This window comes from Coenobita brevimanus, chromosome 54 (genome assembly GCF_032717465.1).
Source record: "Coenobita brevimanus isolate Jiangsu-jjx chromosome 54, ASM3271746v2, whole genome shotgun sequence".
In the NCBI taxonomy this organism is placed as follows: Eukaryota; Metazoa; Arthropoda; class Malacostraca; order Decapoda; family Coenobitidae; genus Coenobita; species Coenobita brevimanus.
The window spans coordinates 9,535,408-9,556,848 of NC_137007.1; the positions used below are offsets into that span (position 1 = coordinate 9,535,408).

General features: G+C 44.4%; 1 protein-coding gene across 1 annotated transcript in view; it reads right to left on the reverse strand.

Moving 5' to 3' along the window:
• The window catches only part of LOC145400999 (putative sodium-coupled neutral amino acid transporter 12), a 406,122-nt gene extending 389,559 nt beyond the window's left edge, over positions 1-16,563 (reverse strand). The window contains exon 1 of the mRNA XM_080273357.1: positions 16,516-16,563. Coding sequence (XP_080129483.1) covers positions 16,516-16,563 — 48 coding nt within the window. The remainder of the gene's footprint in view (positions 1-16,515) is intronic.
• Between the last annotated feature and the right edge of the window lie 4,878 nt (positions 16,564-21,441).

Below are 21,441 nucleotides of genomic sequence, written 5' to 3' on the forward strand. Positions count from 1 at the left end.
TCAAATATTAGCTTCTTGCCCATATGGGTGTTATCAATATGCCAAAGATGACAATGTATTTTTTGCCTACATAAGTTTTATTTTTTTTTTTTTTTATTACAGTTAATTAATTAATTTATTTTTTTTGCCTACACGGGCCTTAGTCACTTACTACAATTTATAATGTAGGCTAGTTTCTTGTCATGGCCTTACCTGTAAATTATGCAATACAAAACTATCGTACATGATTAGTTTGGTTATTTTAGTATCCTTTCATCTTTTGGAGTTACGTAGGGTTGACATATGCCACATATGTTAATAATTAACAAACATACCATATGTAGACAGTTTTTGGTATGAACTGGAGATTACCCTGATGGTCCAGACAATCTGCTAATTCGGACAACCCTTCCCCCCATATAGTCCGAATGAGAGAGGTTCTACTGTATATATATAGTGCTCGTCAGAAGTATTGAGCGCCTATGGCCGGGCGCGCAATACTGTACTTATGGCCAAAAAAGAATCACCCGTTTTTGGTAGTAAATATTGAGCCAGAAGTTTGCTGAGCTAGCATGACGTCACGGTGGCCTGAGGCCTTCCTACGCGCCGGTTGGTTCCTGCCTCAGTTGCCTACGGGCTGCCTGAGAGAGAGGAACTCCGCTGCGTCTCCCTCTCTTTTTGCGCCATTTTTTACCAAGTGTCCCGTAATGTTTTGGCTTTCACCACTTTGTTATGGCACCTACCCGTGAACTATCAAGTGAAATCATATCCCAGATCATTGCTCTAAAGGAGGCAGGCCACCAAACGAAGGAAATTAGTGAATTGGTTGGCATGGCTCGATCGACAGTGTGTAGGTGGTGCGCCCGTTTTCGAGTGGAAAACAGTGATGACGTTCCCACAAAGAAACCGCGGTCTGGTAGGCCTAGGAAAACTTCCCCGAGGTCTGTTAATGTTTTAAAACGTGCAGTGGAGTCTAATCCTCGTGAGTGCAAGGAAAATAAAGGAGAGCAACCAGGAAGTGTTTGGTGAGGTTTCTGTGCACACAGTGTCTCGAAGGGTCCATGAACTTGGTTACACAAGTCACAGGCCTGTGAGAAAGCCTCTTCTCACACGTAACCAGCAACTTCGTAGGCTTGCCTTTGCTAACAAATACCTTAACTGGGGTTAGGAGCAATGATTGTCAGTGTTGTGGTCTGATGAGGCAACATTTAGTGTTACCTGTAATCGAGGAGCACGTGTGTACCAGCACAAAGGTAGTGACCCACTAGACCCACGTTACGTGGAAAGCACAGTTAAACATCCTGATTCACTCATGGTATGGGGTTGTTTTTCTGGTAAAGGTTTGGGGAAGCTTGTTGTGCTTCCCAAGAACTGGAGAGTGAATCAGGATATTTATCTGGAGCTTCTGTGTGATCATTTACCAGAGTCCTTCGAGCTCACAGGTGCACGAGTGTTTCAGCAGGACAGTGCACCTGCTCATAAGGCCAAATCGGTCACCAATTGGCTTCGTGAATGCGAGGTATCATTCACGAAAGACTGGCCAGGAAGTAGCCCAGACCTCAAACCGATAGAAAACCTCTGGTACCTCGTAAAGAAGAATCTCCAAAGGAAGGATGTGAGCTCTCTGCCTAAGCTGGAAGCCACCATTCGTGACTCCTGGCACAAAATACCCCTCCAGCACCTCAGGAACCTCGCCCTTTCACTTCCAAGACGTCTCAGGTCTGTGAAGAAGCGTAAAGGATACCCTACGAAGCACTAAAGGTAAATAAAATGCATTATTTATATGTTTTTTTCAATGTTGAAAGGATTGTTTCGTAGGAGGGACGCAGGGCGCTCGATACTTCTGAAGAGCACTGTATATATATACAGTATACTGTACACATACAGTAGTCCCACATTTATCCGGATTTGTTCATTATCTGGATGCAGGACCTTGGTTCTATTGAACAATTATCTGAATTTACTTGCTATTATCTGGATGTAAAAGACCCTGAGAACTTTGGCTGGCCAGCAAACATGTTCAAAAATTCAGTATCATGGCCGCTGGGCTCAAGCTGTGGGAGGGAAGTAGGCCATAGCCCACAACCAGAGCTAAAATATCCATCCTCCCCTGTACTGAATGGTCAAAGTCACACGCTCGTCTGATCACTCCCATTGGACCTCCAACACCGGAGTAATATGACTGTAACCCACAAGCGGTGTCAGAACGCATGTACACATCCCCACTCTATGTCCAAAGTTGGACGGCTACCGGGCTAAGTCTTTCCTAACTGCCCGAGACTGTAACACAGATCACAAGCCACGAGTACATGTGCGGTGACAGCGGTCATCTGCATCTCTACCGGATGTCAAGAGTCCCCCAGTCATGATGAGTTGTGTTTCCGCATGGCCACTCGGTGTTGAACAGACAGCAAGCCACAAGTAACTGTACTGCGAAAATGTCTGTCCGCCTCGTGACAGAAGGGGGAGAATCCTGCCCATCTCCCCATCTCCCGTCCTTCCTCCATACCCTCCCAGCTCCCCCCTCATTCCCTCAGTCCCTACCCTCCTCCATGGTGATAACAATGACTCATGAGTGTTTTAATTTTTTTGCAATTCATTTGACTACTACTGGTTGTAGCTATCGAAATTCCACAAAGTCCATGAGAATCCTCATGAAATTCTGCATCTATACACATGCTTAACTCTTGGAAGTGCTGGCAAAATTTTGCACTAGGATAGTGGGAAGTTACATGAAAGTAAGTTTTACTCACAAACACTTTATTCTCATTGCAGTTCTGTGCTTTTAGTTATCAGTTGTATGTGTTTTTATTAGCTTATCTTATAGTATAAAGATGATGGTATATCATTTATACCAGTTTAACCGATTTCCAGTGGCATATTTGGTCGTGGAATTTTGGGGGGGCACCGGGAGCAATCCCTCGTCACAGATACTGATTGTCAAACCGTCTTCAGGTTTTCTGTGGATTTTTGTAGTTTATGAATTGTTTTCTTCATGTTTTGCATTAATATGGACAATCCTGTGTGTTTTGATGTCTTAATAAGGCAGTATGACCAGAAAACAGTGCCAAAATTAGGAGGGATGCTGTATATACTACTATCTATCTATCTATTGCCCGACGCCACAATCCCACAAGGGGTGGCCATTTGACTTTGAGTTATTTGTTTTACGGGGAGGGGCACTAACCCTCCACCAACCCACTTGTTGACACGTAGAGAACACGCATGGTTTGGTTATATGGTTACCACCCAGCGTTGTAAATGGTTTCTTGGCTTACAGGAAACCATTTGGCTTGTCACTCAATGTAAAGCCACCTGTAAAGGAAAGAAAAGCAATAAGAAGTGACAGGAAAGATGGGAGAAATAGGAAGAGAGGAGGGCAGGCACAGAAAAAGAATGATAACGGCTACACTTGTGCATGAGCTTTTTTTTTTTTTTCTTTTTTTTTTTTTGTGAGTGAGGTGGAGGGGGGAAGGGGGAGGGGGAGGCCGAGGATGAGATGGAGGGATGGGGTGGAGAGGTATATGAAAGAGGGGGGTGTGAGTTGGGAGCAGGGCAGTGAAATGGCGGGGGACAGGGCGACTTGGAGGCGATTTGTTTGTGGCCACCCCAAACGGGATTGAGGCGTCTGGCAATAGATAGATAGATTACTTTTGATATTCCTGTGTGTGTTTTGATGTCTAAATATGGCAGATTGACCTGAAGACAGTGCCAAAATTAGGAGGGGGTCTTGTACATACAGTATTCTAGCTATAGGTAGGGTGTTTTGGGGTTTTCATTTTATTTTTTTTAATGGTTTTCTTGGTGTCTGGCATTACTTTGGATATTCCTATGTGTGTTTTGATGTCTAGATATGAAAGACTGATCTGAAAAGAGTGTCAAAATTAGGAGGGCTACTGTACATAGAGTAGTGTATACATAGGGAGTTTATTTATTTTCAGTGTTTTTTCTGCATGATTCTCTTGGCATTGAAAATTATTTTGGATAATCCTATGTCTGTTTTGATGTTAAAAAATGGCAGAATGACCGGAAAATACTGCCAAAATAAGGAGGGGGTACTGTACATACAGTAGTGTATAGGTATGGTGAATTTTTTATTTTCAGCTGTTTTTCTGCATGGTTTTCTTGGTGTTTATCATTACTCTGGATATTCCTATGTGTGTTTTGATGTCTAAATATGCCTGAATGACCACAAAACACAGCCAAACTAAGCATAGGTACTGTACAAATAAGTTAGGTATAGGTTGGAGGCTGGGTAATGGTAGGGTCTGGGTATGGTAGGGGAACAGTGTTCCTAATGGGCCAGTGCACTGAGTGGTCCTGCCATCTGGTGGGAGTCTGTGAACTTCTCCCAGAAAAATGTTTTGCGGGTTTCAAAGATAAATTTGTCAATGCGGTTTCATGTAGTTTCCTCAAAACACAACATTTTTCAAATGCCTTTGACAATCGTGTTATTGGTGTGTAAGTGGAATTAGAAGAAAAACATAAACCCGTAAAACAGGAATCATCATCTCCATGGAATTAACTTCTAAATACATTTTACTATTCAATAAACATCCCATACAATTGGTGTAAGACTATAACATGGTAAACATATGAAGAAATGCTTTCATGCACAAATTTTGCCATATTTTAAAATTTGCTGCCGGAGCAATGTACGACATGTTTTCCTGGTTGCTCTCCACTCAACACATCTTCTACATGGTGTCCCTCGCAGCCTATGACATTTGGCGTCCACCTTTGATGGAAACCTGGCCCATCCTTCCACGTGTTTCATGAATGGGTGCTGGTCTGTGTTGAAAGTTGAATTTGATTTGCAGTCAGCCACAGCACAAACAAAGTTAGTAATATTGCTAACTGTTCTTACTGTCAATGTCATGCAACCAAGTCATCCCATCACCGACGCACCTCACCAGTCTCGTGTTTGTTAACAATTGTACGCGTGGAAGAGCCGAGTATCGAGTGGAAATGTCGCATGGCGAATTTATCCATATCTTTCATCATTGTTTTTTTAAGAAATAGAAATCCTATTACCCTTATTCGAATTATTTACCATCTTATACATGCATGAAGGCAATATTTCCACATAAACCCTCTTTAATACATCCCTAGAAATCACCTGATAGACAGGAGTAGAACATACATTTGAATACTATTTTTTCCCAACCGATCTTCTTTATATGGCCATGAATATTGTAGAACCCTTAGCTTTCTTGGTGTACACCTGATATTCAACGTAACAACACTCACTTTTAGCTGACTTTGGGTAGAATAACATCAAATATTGGTAGCTGTAACCCTCACATCTGCAACAGTTGCATCTGGGAGAAGTTCACAGACTCTCACCAGATGTCAGGACCACTCAGTGCACTGGCCCATCCGGATGTTGCCACTACCACTACCCGGGCATGCCTTTGACTCTACTATGTCTGGATATATGAGGGATTATTTTATATATGTACAATATATACATATATATATATATATATATATATATACTATATATATATAGTATACAGTATAAACAGGTATAACCAGGTTAAAAGATGCAATTGGTTAGGTAAAAACCCATCATTAGGCGAGGTATCGTATATCGGGGTACAGTGGACTCTCACATCTGGCAAGTAATAGGTGCGAAAAAAAATCGCCAAACTGGAATTCACCAAATCTAAACTGAATAACTAATGGGAAAAAAATAAATTGGTTCTGAGCATGCATGACTGGACTTATTTTCCACCTATATTATAACATTACTGGGTGTAAATCATGTGATAAACACACGTAACATGATTCAATTTAATTTACTTTAGCCAAGAAACAATACAAAACAGAAAAACTCACATAAGAAAAGAAAATAATGGGCTTGATGTACATGTGGTGTATGGTTCGTGGATGCCTTAGCTGGTGGTCTGCCAAGGTCACCCATTCCACATTTCTGTGTTTCATCGGCCATTATCTGTTCTCAAGTCCTAAGCACTGGTAGGAATGACAATAAAACACAAACAAAATGCTGCACACATGATGTTGGTTGGCTGAGAAGTGTACTGCATGTGATGGTGGCTGCCTGAGAAGTGTAAACAAAGATGTCTTGGAACCAGGGTTGCCAGAGTCTTGTGACCAAAAGTAGCAGAAACAGGCCTTAAAAGAAGCAAATTTCAGTATAAAGTAGACGAACATAATTATGTACAGTATATATAGCAGAAACAGGCCTTAAAAGAAGCAAATTTCAGTATAAAGTAGACGAACATAATTATGTACAGTATATATATATATATATATATATACATAGCAAAATTCAAAATTTAGTAGCACAGAGCTTCCAAAAGTAGCCCAATTTGTTACTTATAGCACAATCTGGCTACTTCAAGAGGTCTGAGAAGACAAAACTTGAATTTCACAATACAAACTAAATTTTGTTGAAATTAATTCAGATTAACCCCTACACCACGGGGTTGTTTTTGCGCTCCTTGTGCGTCCCGCGAGGATATTCACGCTCCAACTGACTTTTTAAAAATATTTGCCAAAAATCAGTTATTAGTCCTACAATATTAAAATTAAATATGCATATGGCACATACCTTCAGCTTTCCCCTGGGATGTTTGTTGAGCCTTTGTCAACAACTGTAGGACTTGTGGAGACTTCTGAAGTTGGGTAACGAAGTCTCCACTTCACACTTCCCGATACCCCGTAATATAGTTACCACTGCCTGATGTTATAACCACAAACACTATTCTATGAATTTCAAGTAGCTTGGAATCCACATTCCAAAAAAAAAACCACTGTGAAAGCAATGTAAATTACGAGCGCATACGAGGTTTCCTCCCGTGCTGGTTCCCCGATGGTATTTTGAGGTGGAGCTGTCATTTATTATTTATAAACACCCTCACACTTTATATTCCTAGTACTTTATTACTTATTTATATACAGGTATACAATATTTATCTATAAGTTTCTTTCAGTACTAGTAGTTTATTTTCAATCCAGGCATTCACTTTCTCGTACTGTATACTAGCGTAGAGAGCGAAGCTGTCATTTTCACTTTCAAACTCCCAGTATTCATACATGCTAGAGCGAAACTTTCACTTTCACTTTCATTCCTCCTAGTATATATACTCGTATTCTTATATTACTACTTACCTACATTTCTATTTTATTTACATTACTTACATTTCTATTTTATTTACACTATGTTATGCACTGTCACTTGCAGTAACTTATAAAACTATTTACCACTGTTCAGTTATATTTACATTCACTGATTTCACTTGCTGTTTACACATTATTTACATTTCCACTTGTACTGTTTTAGAGTCACCAGAAAGATCATAGTCACTGTCCATCATCATCACTGATACATCAGCCAGTTCACGTTCCACAGCAGAGGCACTTAGCCCTTTACCCCTAAACACGAGGTTTAGTAGGGGTAGAGGTCGCAGGGACCTTTGCATGGGGCTAAAAAGCGGCGGAATTGGACAGGCGCGAATCCAAAGTGCTTTCACCTTGAAAGACGATAGTAAACTGAATGGAATGCTGTGGCCTAGGGGCAGTAAACGGTTGCCAATGTCAGCGTGGTGACAGCTGCTAATACATACGCTATGAAATGATTGGCAGGAAATCTAGACAATACATAATAAATTAGGTAGTTCCAGGTGAATGTATATATCACTTAGGCTTCTCCCTCCCTTTCTTATATATATTTTTATTATGAGGTCATATGGCATATTTCAAAGGGAAATTAACAGGGAAAATTAGCAAACGAGTGCACGTGAGGTGTTGCCAGGTGATAATTAGCCCATTCTGGATGTATGGCAGTATCAATTACCTTTTCTCTTTCTTTTATATATTATTTTGTATATGAATTTGGCAAAGGGCACATTTCAATGGATAAAATGAGTGGAAAAATCCGTCCAGGATTTGTGTAGGGCAGCGCAGCTGGTCAGGCGGGAGGAGAGGGTAATGGAGGGGAGGTAAGGAGGGAGGGAGTCAAGGAGAGGAGAAAAATGGCTAAATTATCAACAGTGGATGGGAGTACAGGTGACATTAGCAGAACTGAGTATAGCTGGACACTGGTAGTACTGATAGATGATACAAGCCACCACTTGAAAGCCCGGGCGAATTCAAAATAACACAGAATCACAAAAGCGACGCCCTGCGGTATGATCCCTTGCTCCCGAGCATCACGAAAGTGACGCCCTGCGGTATGATCCCTTGCTCCCGAGCATCACGAAAGTGACGCCCCGCGGTTAAGGGGTTTAATTAAAAAAAAAACTGTTGAAATTAATTGGCATAATATATATTTTTATTATAAACAACTCGTCAAATGTGAGATTTCTGTTGCCAAATAAGAGTGTTGTGTACAATCCCATCCCATTGCCAAAAGTGAATTCGCCAAATAAAAACTCGCCAAATGTGAGAGTAGTACTGTAGTTTTAACATGCAAAGTAATGGGATGCATTTTTCAGCCATGGGTTTACCCCCCCCCCAACCAAGTCCTAAACCCACCCGAATGAGCCCAAAAACAAGTTTAAAACCAATCTAAATGGCCTAGCGGCTGTAAAAGCTACCGTTAACATAAGTCTAACATCTGTAAATAACTCACTCAAACCAACAAATAAAATCTGAAAATCGTCAAATATGTCTGGAAAAAAATCAAACTTAGTAAACTGTACCCCCAAATGACAATGTTCACCCAACCTATGACTAAAACACATTAATCTATGTCTAAAAACTGTTTATAAATCAACCTAAACACAATTTTAGTCTAAAATATCATCAAAATCGGTGAAAAAAATAAAAATCCATCGTTAAACCGGAGTTTGGCCATCATTAGGCAGGGTATGGTGGTATTTCTACCCCCATCGTTAAGCCAGGTTATCGCATCTAGGGGTATCGTATATCAGGGTATTACTGTACGGTACGTGTTCCCTATGTGACAACAAATGGGTTGGCGGAGGGTTAGTGCCCCTTCACAGAAAACAGTTAACAAAAAATACAAACAAGAAACCTCGGAGCAGGACCGACCAACACGTGATGACTAGGGACCGAACAAAGGACATGGTACAGATTGCAAAATGGAATATACGAGGTGCAAATGATGGGTTGAAAGTGATAGCCCAGGTGCTTGAGGGTGCAAAAGTGGATGTATGTGGATTAAATGAAACTAAATGGAGAGGTGAGAGTGTGAGAGAATGACAGTATGGATGGGGTATATGTGTGGGAGTAGGTGAGAATGAGAGGGCAAAAGGAGTGTGTATTGTTGTGACTAACAGATGGAAGAAGAATATGAAAAAGTAAGGATCAGTTGGCTCAAGGACGGTGTGGGTTAATTGAACGTTGGACTACAAATGTGGGCGAATGTGTGTGTGTGTATGCGCCAACGCAAGACTGCGCAAGCAAAGTAAGAGAAGAGTTCTGGACAAATGTGGAAGTGTGCATGGAAAAGTTTAAAAGGAATGAGAGTGTTTTTGACTGGAGATAAGAATGGAAGAGTAAGGAATGAGAAGGTAGATGAAGTAGTTGGTGAGTGGGGTGTGCCTGCAGAGATGGATGAGAATGGCAGTGCTTTAGTGGACATTTGTGCTAGGAGGGGGTTGGTGATAGCCAATACCCTCTTTAGGCACACAATGATCCATAGGTATACATGGCGAGCAATGAGAAGGGTGGGTTGTGAACTGAATGAACAGAAGGCAATGACTGATTATGTGTGTGTGGATGACAGGATAAGAAGGTGTGTACTGGATGCATGAGCATATAGAGGCTGGGGGAGTGGAGACTTTCTGACCATCACTTGGTGGTGGTGAGAATCAAGGTCCAAATGAAATGGAGGAACAGAAGAAGGTAAGGACAGGAGGAAGTAGTTCATACAAGGAAGGTGGAAAGGAAGATTACAAGAGGCTGGAAAAAAGGTAGAATATAAGAGAAAAGTGGAGGAGTGATTGGGTAAATATGGATTGGAGCAGATGGGAGATGTGGAAGGTGTGCGCAAGATATTCACAGAAGAAATCCGTGCAGCATGTGAGGTGGTGTATAGGGTGAGGAGAAGACGAAAGCGGGTGAGACAGGCCGTAGCACAAAAGAAGAAAGCATATAGTGAGTGGATGAGAAACGGGTGTGGAAGAAGTTGAGAGACAGAAGAGAGAGTTATATGTAGAGAGGAGGAGAGAGGTGAAAAGATAAATAAGAGAAGATAAGTGAGTGGATGAGGAATTTGGAAGGAATTTGAGTGTGAAGTGGAGGGAAGGTAAGAAAATGTTCTGGAAAGAGGTAAAGAGAGTTAGACAGGGTGTCAAAGAAGTGAGTGGGGAGCGAAAGATAAAAATGGTACCATCGATTACTAGTGGAGAATGGAGAAAAAGTGAGCAGATGAAGAGAACAATTTAAGGAATTGTTGAACACAGAGAATGAAAGTAATGCAAGTACAAGTGGCTGGGGAATGGCTGGGAGAAGGAGGAATGTGAGAAGAGAGGAAGGAATCAGTAGGATGGAAGCTGTGGAAGCAATGAAGAAAGTCAAAATGGGGAAAGCCCCAGGAATTGATGGAGTGCGTGGTGAAATGCTGAAACATGAGTGTGAGATAGCAGCAGAATGGATGTGGAAGATGTGGAGATTGGCCTGTGAGGAAGGTAGAGTTCCAGAGGACTGCAAGTCAGGTATACACTCAATCCTCGTAAATCGCGTGTTTATAAATCACGGATTCGTAAATCACGGCTAAGTGGCTGTCAAACTGCTGGCACCCTTAAATTGCTGTTAAGTCACGAAAATCGCGGACCTACTGTAGACACTGAAGTGGGCCTTTTCCGAGGAGAATCGTAAACCATGGCATTCAATTTGAAACTCGCGACCCAACAACCAATCACCACCTGTCCCTGGTGGCAAGTGTGCATACTAATGCCAACACGTTGTTGTTCCTCTTCCCGCCAGTCCGCACACTACAGACCATCGCCGTGGAGTACGAGAGCTACCTACCTTTTTTTGTGCACCTTCCCCCCCGTCTCCTACCTTCCATGGCCGCTCCCGAACCCCCGATGAAGCGCTCTAGTGGCATCAAGAAACAGCCGCCGTTGTCGTACAGTCAACGTTTGGAGCTCATTTGTCGTGTTGAGAAGGGAGCACCCCCACCTCATGCTGAGAGGTTCTAAGTTCTTCCCAACACCACCCTACTCCATTCCCTTAAGCAATATCATCATAGGATTAAGGTGAGATCCCTTAACATTGTTTATTTCTATTAAATACTGAACATGCACTGAATATTCCTAAATTTGTATGTTTGTGTTTGATGGTGCCTAGATAGGTGTAGGTAGGGTGCTGTGGGGGGTGGTTGGCCAAAGTCCAGACCCAAATTCATTTTTCAAATAAGAGTTACCTGGTATTATTTATAAACCACGGAATTTGTAAATCGCAGCAGTGGTCCAGACCCAAATTGCCGCGATTTACGAGGATTGAGTGTAATTATTCCCCTGTTTGCTGATGATACAGTATTGTTGAGTGAAGATGAATGGGAGTTGCAAGGTTTGGTGAATGAATTTGGGACAGTGTGTAGGAGGAGGAAGCTGAAAGTTAATGTAAACAAAAGTAAAGTTATGGTGTTTGAGAGGAATGAAGTCACAGAGTGTGCAGTGAGGTTAGATGGTGAGGATATGGAGAATGTGAGTGCATTCAGGTACTTGGGTAGTGTGATGAGTAAGGATGGAACTTTGGGGGATGAAGTACGTGAAAGGGTACAGCAGGGAAGAAAGGTTGTTGGTACACTGAAAGCAGTGATGAGAAATAGGGAGGTGAGTATGGAAGTTAAGAAGTCACTGCATGATGGTATTGTGATCCCTACCCTGACGTATGGAAGCGAGGCGTGGACCTTGCAAGAGGGGAACAAGTCAAGAGTAAGAGCAGTGGAAATGAGTTACTTGAGAGGAGCATGTGGAGTGACGTGGAGGGACAGGTTGACAAATGAAGAAGTGAAGGAACGTTGTGGGGTAGATGTGGATGTGGTTGAAAAGATTAGGAGAAATACACTGAGGTGGTTTGGACATGTGGAGAGAATGGAGAATGAAAGACTGACTAAGAGGGTGTATGTAGGTGAGGTGGAGGGAGGGAGAGGGAGGGGTAGACCGAGGATGAGGTGGAGGGATGGAGTTGAGAGGTATATGAGGGAGGGGGGGGTGAGTTGGGGGGAGGGGAGTCAAATGGTGGGTGACAGAGTGACTTGGAGGCGTTTTGTCTGCAGCCACCCTTTGCGGGATTAGGGCGTTGGGCTATAGATAAATAGATAGACAAAGGAAAAGTGGAAAAAGAAGTGTGTGGTAATCATAGGGGCATTTGTCTTCTTAGTGTAATAGAAAAAGTACCGTATATGGTAGGATACTTATTGACAGAGTTAGGGAAATAATAAAGGTATTAGTTGAAGAACAGGAAGGTTCTAGGAGGTGAAGAGGTTGTGTAGATCAGATATTCATTCTTAGATCTTTAGTGGAAAAATTTCTAGAGAAGGGAAAGAAGTTGTATACAGCCTTCATGGATTTGAAGAAGGCATATGACAGGGTAGATAGACAAGGATTGTGGAAAATATTAAGAATATATGGAGTAGATGGAAAGTTGCTGAATGCCGTGAAGAGTATGTATGGGGGTGCTAAGGCTGCAGCGCGTGTTGATGGTTAGAGAAATAACAGACGAATTAGTTGAAGAACAGGGAGGTTTTAGGAAGGGAAGAGGTTGTTTAGATCAGATATTCATTCTTAGATTTTTAGTGAAAAAGTTTCTAGAGAAGGGAAAGAAGTTGTATGTGGCCTTCATGGATTTGGAGAAAGCAGACGACAGGGTGGACAGACAAGGATTGTGGAAAGTATTAAGAATATATGGAGTACCGGTACCCGGTAGATGGGAAGCTGTTGAATGTCATGAAGAGTACCAAAGGTATGAGGGTGCTAAGGCTGGAGTGTGTGTGGGTGGTGAACTGAGAGAATTTTTCTATTTGAAGGTTGGATTGAAACAGGGATGTGTCATGTCTCCATGGGTGTTCAATCTGTATATGGATGGGGTTATAAAAGAGATACAAGGTAGGGCAGCGGATGTTGGAGTGACCCTAATGAGAGAAGGCAGTGTTTGGAAATGCCCTGTGCTGTTGCTTGCAGATGATACTGTGTTGATAAGTGAAGACAAAGGGGAGCTACAAGGCTTGGTGGATGAGTTTGAGAGAGTGTGTAAGAAACGGAATCTAAACATGAATGTAGGAAAGAGTAAAGTTATGGTCTTTGAGAGAAGTAAGGTCAGTGAATGTACAGTGAGGTTGGATGAGGAGGAAATGGGAAATGTGAGTGTGTTTAAGTACGGCATTTGGGTAGTGTGATGAGTAAGGATGGAAATTTAGAGGGTGAAGTGCTTGAAAGGGTACAACAAGGAAGAGAGGTTGCTGGTTCCTTGAAAGTAGTGATAAGAAACAAGGAAGTGAGCACCGAAGTGAAAAAGTTAGCTACCACATGATGGTATTGTGATACCAACTCTAACATATGGAAGTGAAACTTGGACCTTGTTGGAGGGGCAGAAGTCAAGAGTGAGATCAGTGGAAATGAGTTATTTGAGAGGATCATGTGGTGTCACATGGAGAGACAGAATGACAAATGAGGAAGTGAAGGAGCATTGTGGTGTGGATGTGGATGTGACAGGAAGCATTAGGAGAAACACATTGAGGTGGTTTGGTCATGTGGAGAGGTTGGAGAGTGAGAGACTGACAAGGAGAGTGTATGTGAGTGAGGTGGAGGCCAAGGATGAGGAGGGATGGAGTGGAGAGGTATATGAGACAGGGGGTGTGAGCTGGAAGCAGGGCAGTGAAATGAGAGGGAACAGGGTGACATGGAGACAATTTGTTTGTAGCCACCCCTTACTTCTGGCGATAGACAGATGGACATATAAATTAACAGGTATGGAGGAGGGGTTGTAATGGGGTCTATATAAGCCTACATTCCCAGAGGCAATGTAGGGGATCCTCTCTGCAACTCAAGTGTAATGTGCGCACACCTGGAGTGTGAGGATCTGTGTTTAAATCCCGGTCAGTACAGTGATTAGTAATGTAGCCTACCAGTACAGTAAGTTCATATAGCCTTTACTGGGTGGCACATCTCAGAGACAAAAACTGGTAATTTCAGAAGAATATACAACATTGCATTATCAGTAGGGGCTGTATAGGATTTTTACCCAATCAAAAGTATATATAGTTCCAAGCTGATCAGTTGGTCTGAAATTTCTCAACACATTGAACTACAATTGAATATGATGACCACTATGCAGAGCTTCAAGCTGCAGGTTCTCAAGGAAAATAATTTTAGTACTTTGAACACCATCCATCCATCCATTGCCAGACGCCATGTATCCCAAACGGGGTGGTCAAGGGCTTAGAGTTAATTGTTTTACAGGGAGGGGCACTAATCCTCCACCAACCCCACTTGACACGTAGGGATGCCAACAGCATCTGGTGTTCCCAGGCGGTCACCCATCCAAGTACTAACCAGACCCAACTTTGAACACCACAAAGTGTTAATACCAGTACCTTATTTGAGACAAAAACTGAAGAGAACAGACAAGATATATGTATACCAGTATCTATTTTGGGGTACAGTGGGGCCTCCCAATATGCGAGAATATGGTCGACATAAGGTAATGCATAATGGAAATTTCACATACCAGTACTAGAAACCACTGAATCAATGGAAATAAATGTACCACTATATGGTCGACAACTCACCCTATCCTTGTCATTTACAGTACTACACCTCCCCATTAAGGACTATCATTTTAAGAAAGACTTCTGCTCAAAGAAAGATATAGAGTTGTGAATGCAGTGTGTCAGGTAGTGCTACAGTTGTATAATTGCAGGATTAGCAACCTTACTGCATCTGTCCACTTGTGGCCTCCAAAAGAATTTGATGGTTCATAAAATACAATATGCTCCCTGCTCTTGACAATGCTCCTCAATGTTGATTCACCTAAGCCAAATTCATGTCCAGTGTCAGAGGTCCTTTTACCTTGCTTAATCAACTCTATAACCTTCATTTTCAGCTCCAAAGTGATCCTCTTATTCTTGGAATCAACCAGTGGGACCATGATGTAACAGGTGAACAAGAGTGGGTCTTGTCTATTTATCTATAGCCAGATGACGTAATCCCAGAAGGGGTGGCCATCTGATCCTGAGTTGATTGTTTTACAGGGAGGGACACAAACCCTCTGCCACCTCACTTGGTTAGCCTATAGGGTTACCATCCAGCACTGTAAATGGTTTCCTGGCTTACAAGAAATCATTAGGCCTGTCATTTGATGTAAAACCACCTGAAAAGGAAAAAAAAAAAGAGTACTGGTAATAAAAAGTGACAGGAAAGATGGAGGAAATAGGAAAAGAGGAGGGCAGGCACTGAAAAAGAATGATCAAGGTGAATGAAGAAATACGGTACCGGTAGGCAGCACTACGGTACATCGTGAGGAAACAACGGAAAAACCATCACAATATGCGAGCATGGTGCAAGTAAACACAGACTGAGAGTCATAAGACTTGACTTGAGGGATGCCATGGGATGGAATGGGCAGAAAACTGATCTGCCATCTGGTGGTGGTTTTGGAAGGTACCATTTTGAGAGGGAACACCATTTTTCCCTTGCTTCCAGACAATGGATTTGCATTGTAGAATCACATTTTACATAATAAAAAAAATATTTTTTTTCTTGAGTCAAGTTTGCACATTAGGTGTTTTACAAATTGCAATCCAGCACACTGGGAGATCCCACTGTGACACGGGTACCATATATACAGTAAGTCACCTGAACACCTGCAACAGCATGTTCACTGCCAATCCTGCCAACTGGATATGTCAATGGATCAGACAAACTCAAGTGTATGCAATTTCAAACATCATGCATAGCGGAGATGCTGAAACCTGAGTACTGGAGAGACACATCCCCCCAACCCCCCCCCTGGTGATTTCAACCCACCTAACTGCATGCAGAGTAAAATGCATCAAGCAAAAAATTTGCCAAAGATGAATTCCGCAATAAGAGCACCGGGCAGAAGTGATCATAAGGCAAATACTGTATTTATGTGGCTTACATCAGACATGAGTCAACCATATAAAAAAATAGTAAAATAACACTGTGATTGCAAAAAAAAAAAAAAAAAACGAATATCTCACCAAATCAACATACTACACAGTATCAAGCACCGAATTGTAACCAACTACTGGACTTATGAATGTGCATTATTTACGGTTAAAACATTTTTAAAAAGCCCACTATATAGGCTAAATATATATATATATATATATATATGTGTCAAGTGGGGTTGGTGGAGGATTAGTGCCCCTCCCTGTAAATCAATTAACTCTAAGCCGTTGGCCACCCCGTTTGGGATACATGGCGTCTGGCAATGAATGAATGAAATATATATATATATATATATATATATATATATATATATATGTCAACACTAAAATCAAACTGGAAATATGAAATTATCGTGTAGCTGTCCCTATATTTTAATCCATTTATTAAGCCTTGTACTTACCAAACGGGAATACTGTTCTCCTGGGTGCAGTCCTACTGAATTCGGCATTGTTGTGGGAGACGACAGAATATCGATATCTATCACGTATCCATTGGCAATAACCAGTTCTCTGTATAACAAATTTAATAAAGAGCTAAAATATCCACCTTGTTCAAGACTGTCTTTCGATAAAGATGCACTTTTACACACTATCTCATAAAGAAACAACTGGGATAGACATATTTATCTTTCTACATGCCATACAGACGATTATTCATTATTTTACAATTAACCAGGTGCACTGCAATGTCTATCGCTCTACGGTGAGTTAATGTGCCCACGATACATGCACAATATGTGACTGACGACTTATCACTATTTGTGAGTTGCCAATACTTCAACTTGGTATCAGCTGACGCACTGTAAACAAAAGCTATGAACTACAAGATGCGCACGCTTCACCGAAGGACGGAGAGACTTTAAACTTCCGGAAGATTACTGTTTGCCAGGGACCCTTTGTTCTTACCTTGTCGTATTAAGTGGGGGAATAAATACGAAGAGGTCTTCTTATATAATCTCCACCTCTACTGACTGCCAGCCTCATAAATGTGTTATATCCACTGTTTTTGTAATGCTGACGTGAAAATAATGACTCTCGAAAATCATAATGGTTATCCCCGGTGCCAGTGAACGGTTCATTCACCCTCGGTCAGTGGTTCTCAACCTGGGGGCGCCCACCCTCCGAAGGGAGAGTGAGCAATTTTCAGGGGGTGTGGGGTGGGGCGTGAGGACTAAAAAGAAACAAAAATGGTGATTGGCGTAAACAAGTGTGTGTGTGTGTGTGTGTGTGTGTGTGTGCGTGCCATGATGAACTATTGATTTATATCCAGTATACATATTCTCTCCGTTTCAACCTTCAAAGCATATTTTTGTTTGAAGTTGGTTTCTCTATGCCTGTCATCTGATTGTCTTGTTGCTCTCTAAAATAGCATCCGTGGCAACAGAGGGCATCACAACACCCCCAGGAGGCGACAACGGAGGAATAGGTAGGGTGCGCGGAACGTCCGTGCGATATGGGCATACGTCCCATACGGCCGTGCGCCCCTATTCCATGGAGTGCACCCGGCGCGAACATCTCAGTACAGGTGCATTACCCTCTGAAATGATAAGAGCGGACAATGACACGACACCCTCAGCAGGCAACAACAGAGGGTTAGATGAAGCGTACGGGGTGTCCGTACCATATGGACACAAGTCCCTATAGCCGCGTGCCTCTACTCCCCAGAACCAACCCAACCCTTACCTCAGCCCGGGCGCGCTACCTTCTCGCCAGCCCAGCCTGCATCAGGATCGGGGTGGAGCTGATCCTTACTCTCCTTACAGCCCCTTGGAGACAGCCTCAAGCTGCTCCAGTTTAGAGACAGCCTCCAGCCGCTCCACATCAGAGATGGCCTCCAGCTGTTCCACATCAGAGACGACCTCCAGCTGCTTCACATCAGAGACAGCTTCCAGCCACTCCACATCAGAAACAGCCTCAAGCTGCTCCTCAAAGGAGACGGCCTCAAGCCGCTCCTCAAAAGAGATGGCCTCAGGCCGTTCCTCAAAAGTGACAGCCTCAAGCCGCTCCACCAGGGCTACCCGCAGGGTCGGTAATGGACAAGAAACCGGCGATGGCCTCCTGCCATGCCCGCCGACGAGAGATGGCCTCCAGCTGCTCTACACCCACACGTCGTTCTCCCGCATCCACCTGCCGTAGTACCAGTCCCCAGCCAGGGAGTCCATCACTGACAGCCTGGTGGCAGGGCCCTGCATTGTCCCCAGGGCTGTTCTCCCAGCAGCCAGCCCCTGAGGAGGACCTGCCCCCGACAGACCCCTCCCCAGAATGACGCCGCAGTCCCCTCCTGACGGCGAAGTACCCTGGAGTGGACCACAGCCCCCGGGTCTCCAATGGCGCCCCCAGCTCCCCGGGGTGAGACCCACCCCACTCCTGGCCGAGGCAATGTGGATCCTCCACCCAGCGGCTCAAAAGGCGTCTGGAGGAGTTGTTTGGCCCCTACCCCGCCAGTCAGACCTCTGTCCCCAGCCCCCAGCACCCGGGGCCCTTCATCATGCCCACGGGGGACGACATCAACCTACCTGGACTATAAGTGACTCAGGTGTGGATCAGTACGTGGACACTTAGTAGGGTGCCAAAAGTGGATTCATTAAGTGACTGTGACCAGACAGTGACTTAAAGTGCAGTGTGATGCGGTGAGGATCTGTCCGTTCTCCCCTTTGGGGCTAAGATGCGAATGAATGTGTTTGAATGGATGAGTAAATGGAGAGTGAGTCGTCCTGTCTCGGCTACCTCCCTTTCCTTGGGGGAAGCAGCCTAGGTATATAGATAGATAGATAGTGATAGAAGTAAAGCTACCCCCCCTCTCTCCCTTGCACCTGTGCCAACCTAAACTCTCCTCTCCCCCCCCCCCCGGGTTCCCAGCAACAAGATCAAGTCAGTGCGCCCCCCCCCCACCAGTGATCGTAACAATGTTGGACATAAGAACTCTCATGTGACCCGGAGCCAATGATCCTGGAGACCGAATATAAATAATAACCCCGAGGCACCTAGAATCATATTATGAACTGAACCACCCTGAATTGTGAACTGTGACTGTCACATAATCCTGTGAGATACACTCACCCCTTTTCAGCAGCCCAAGAATTGATGAATCAGAAATATTGTGAGACATCCCATTGCCCTCGTGTAAGTTTAGTAAATATACGTGTAAGGTGTTGCCTTGAGTTTGTATGCCGTGTTCCTCCTATATTTGTAGTGTTGCCCCGGTCTTGAAAAGAACCCAATACTAAGCCAGGAGTTCTTAGGACGGAAAGCCACCCTAAAAACACCTAGCATAACACTCTCCACCCGATCCAGCCCTCGCCAGGATCAGGGTGGTGCTAATAACCTAGCTTCAGACAGCACCCCAGTGACAGCCGGCAGCCGCACCAATAAAGCAACGGCCTGTAGCCATGCACAAGCAATGGCCTATAGCTGTTCACAAGCAGCGGCCTGCAACCATGCACAAGTAATGGCCTGTAGTCATGCACAAGCAATGGCCTGTAGTCGTGCACCAGCAACGGCCTATAGCCGTGCACCAGCAATGGCCTGTAGCCGTGCAATTGTGACAGCCGGTAGCCGCACACCTAAGAGATGGCCAATAGCCGCTTGTAGTGCTGGCCAATAGCCGCTCATAGTGCTGTCCACCCCCCCCCTGCAGAACCCGTGACAGCCAGTTGCCGCACACGGGGAGAGAAAGGCACACCCTCTCTTATTCTGCAGTTGCCTCGAAGGGCATGACACCAGTGACAGCTGGCAGCCACACCAGTAGACAGGGGACAGCCTGTAGCCATCCCTCGCCTACACATCGCCTTTCATACAGGACTTCGGTGACAGCCAGTAGCCGTGCCCGTAGCCAGGTGATGGCTGGTAGCCACACTTTGTCTGTGGCTCTGCCAGGGAGTCAGGCCCCAGTGATGGCCACTTGCTGCACCGATGGGAAAGGGACAGCCGGTAGCCGCCCTCCTCCCGTTGCCCATGGGACCTCGGTGACGGCCGGTAGCCATGCCAGGGAGGGACACCACAAAAGTCCCTCGCTCCCTGTGACTCCACAACCAGAGGGAGACCCCTGCTTGAGCTGCCCCACCAGTGGCAGAGCAAGTCCCACCTCTAACTCCCCACCCCAAAGCAGTCTCCAGGAGGAGAACCTCCTGATAGTGGATTGGGGTGAGGACCTGTGTTGACCCCAGGACAGCACTCCATCCAGCCAGCACCTGAAGGCGACCAGCACCTGTTGGACTCCTGTCACCAGCAACGCCGCAGCCCTACCCTGACGGCGAAGCAGCGGGAGCAAGACCACAGTAGACGGGCCCTCAACACCACCCCTAGTACCCCGGGGCGTGGCCTCTCCAGTCCAGACGAAAAGCGATGCCCTTTCCACACCAGGCACCTGCAGGAGCGCCTACAGAAGATATTTGGCCTCAGTCCCGAGGGCCAAACCCCTATGCCTAACCCCTCCAGTTTGGGGCCCTTCACCATGCCCGATCATAGCCCACTCCGGAGGACGACGCCCCTGCGAGTAGCCCCGTGCCCCCTAGATGAGAAGACACCTGAGGGAACTCAGCCAACGCTGGACTGACACCTGTGAGCCGCTGGACGACCGTTCCCTTGCCCCTCACTCCTACCATGACTGTGACTTCCATGCCCGTGGAGTAAAAGTGAAAGTGACAATCAGGGTACAGTGACAGTGTTTACCTACCTCAACTCCACTGCCTGTGAGACAAGACATTAGCAGTGTTCTACCATGCTGCCCCACTCAGTGAACATGAGACATGTGTATGATTATTATAAAATATATGCAGCCCAAGAATTAAGAGTACTCCAAACTTCACTTAAGTACAGTGTCTGTCCGCCTATTCTAGAGACTGCCGGTATCCTGCGTGATACCTGTAATATGTCTCTGCCAGTCCGAGCTTTGCCTTTGTATAGAGTCTTGTGGATTGCCTAGCTTCCCTGTGCAAAGAATTCGGTAATATACATGTAAGGTTGTTGCCCTATGTTTTCATGCCTTGTTCCTCTCACACTGTGTCTTAGCTCCGGTCCAGAAAGGGAACCCAGCTATACCTTAGGTGTTGCTAGGACAGGAAGCCACCCTAAAAACACCTAGCATAACACTGGTGGACAGCGGTGGTTCTTGACCTGGGCAGATACAGAGAGGAGCAAACAGGGAATTCATCTAAATGGCAACCAAGCCACATGTACAATTGACCAAATTCGACCAGGAGCGTATGACATCCACATGTACCTATCCATAGTCGAGCCACTGCAAAATATTGGCTTTGAAGGTGACAGACAGAAAATCACTGTCACCCTACCACTTTTGGGCAAAGCATCAGCCAGTATTGCGCCTA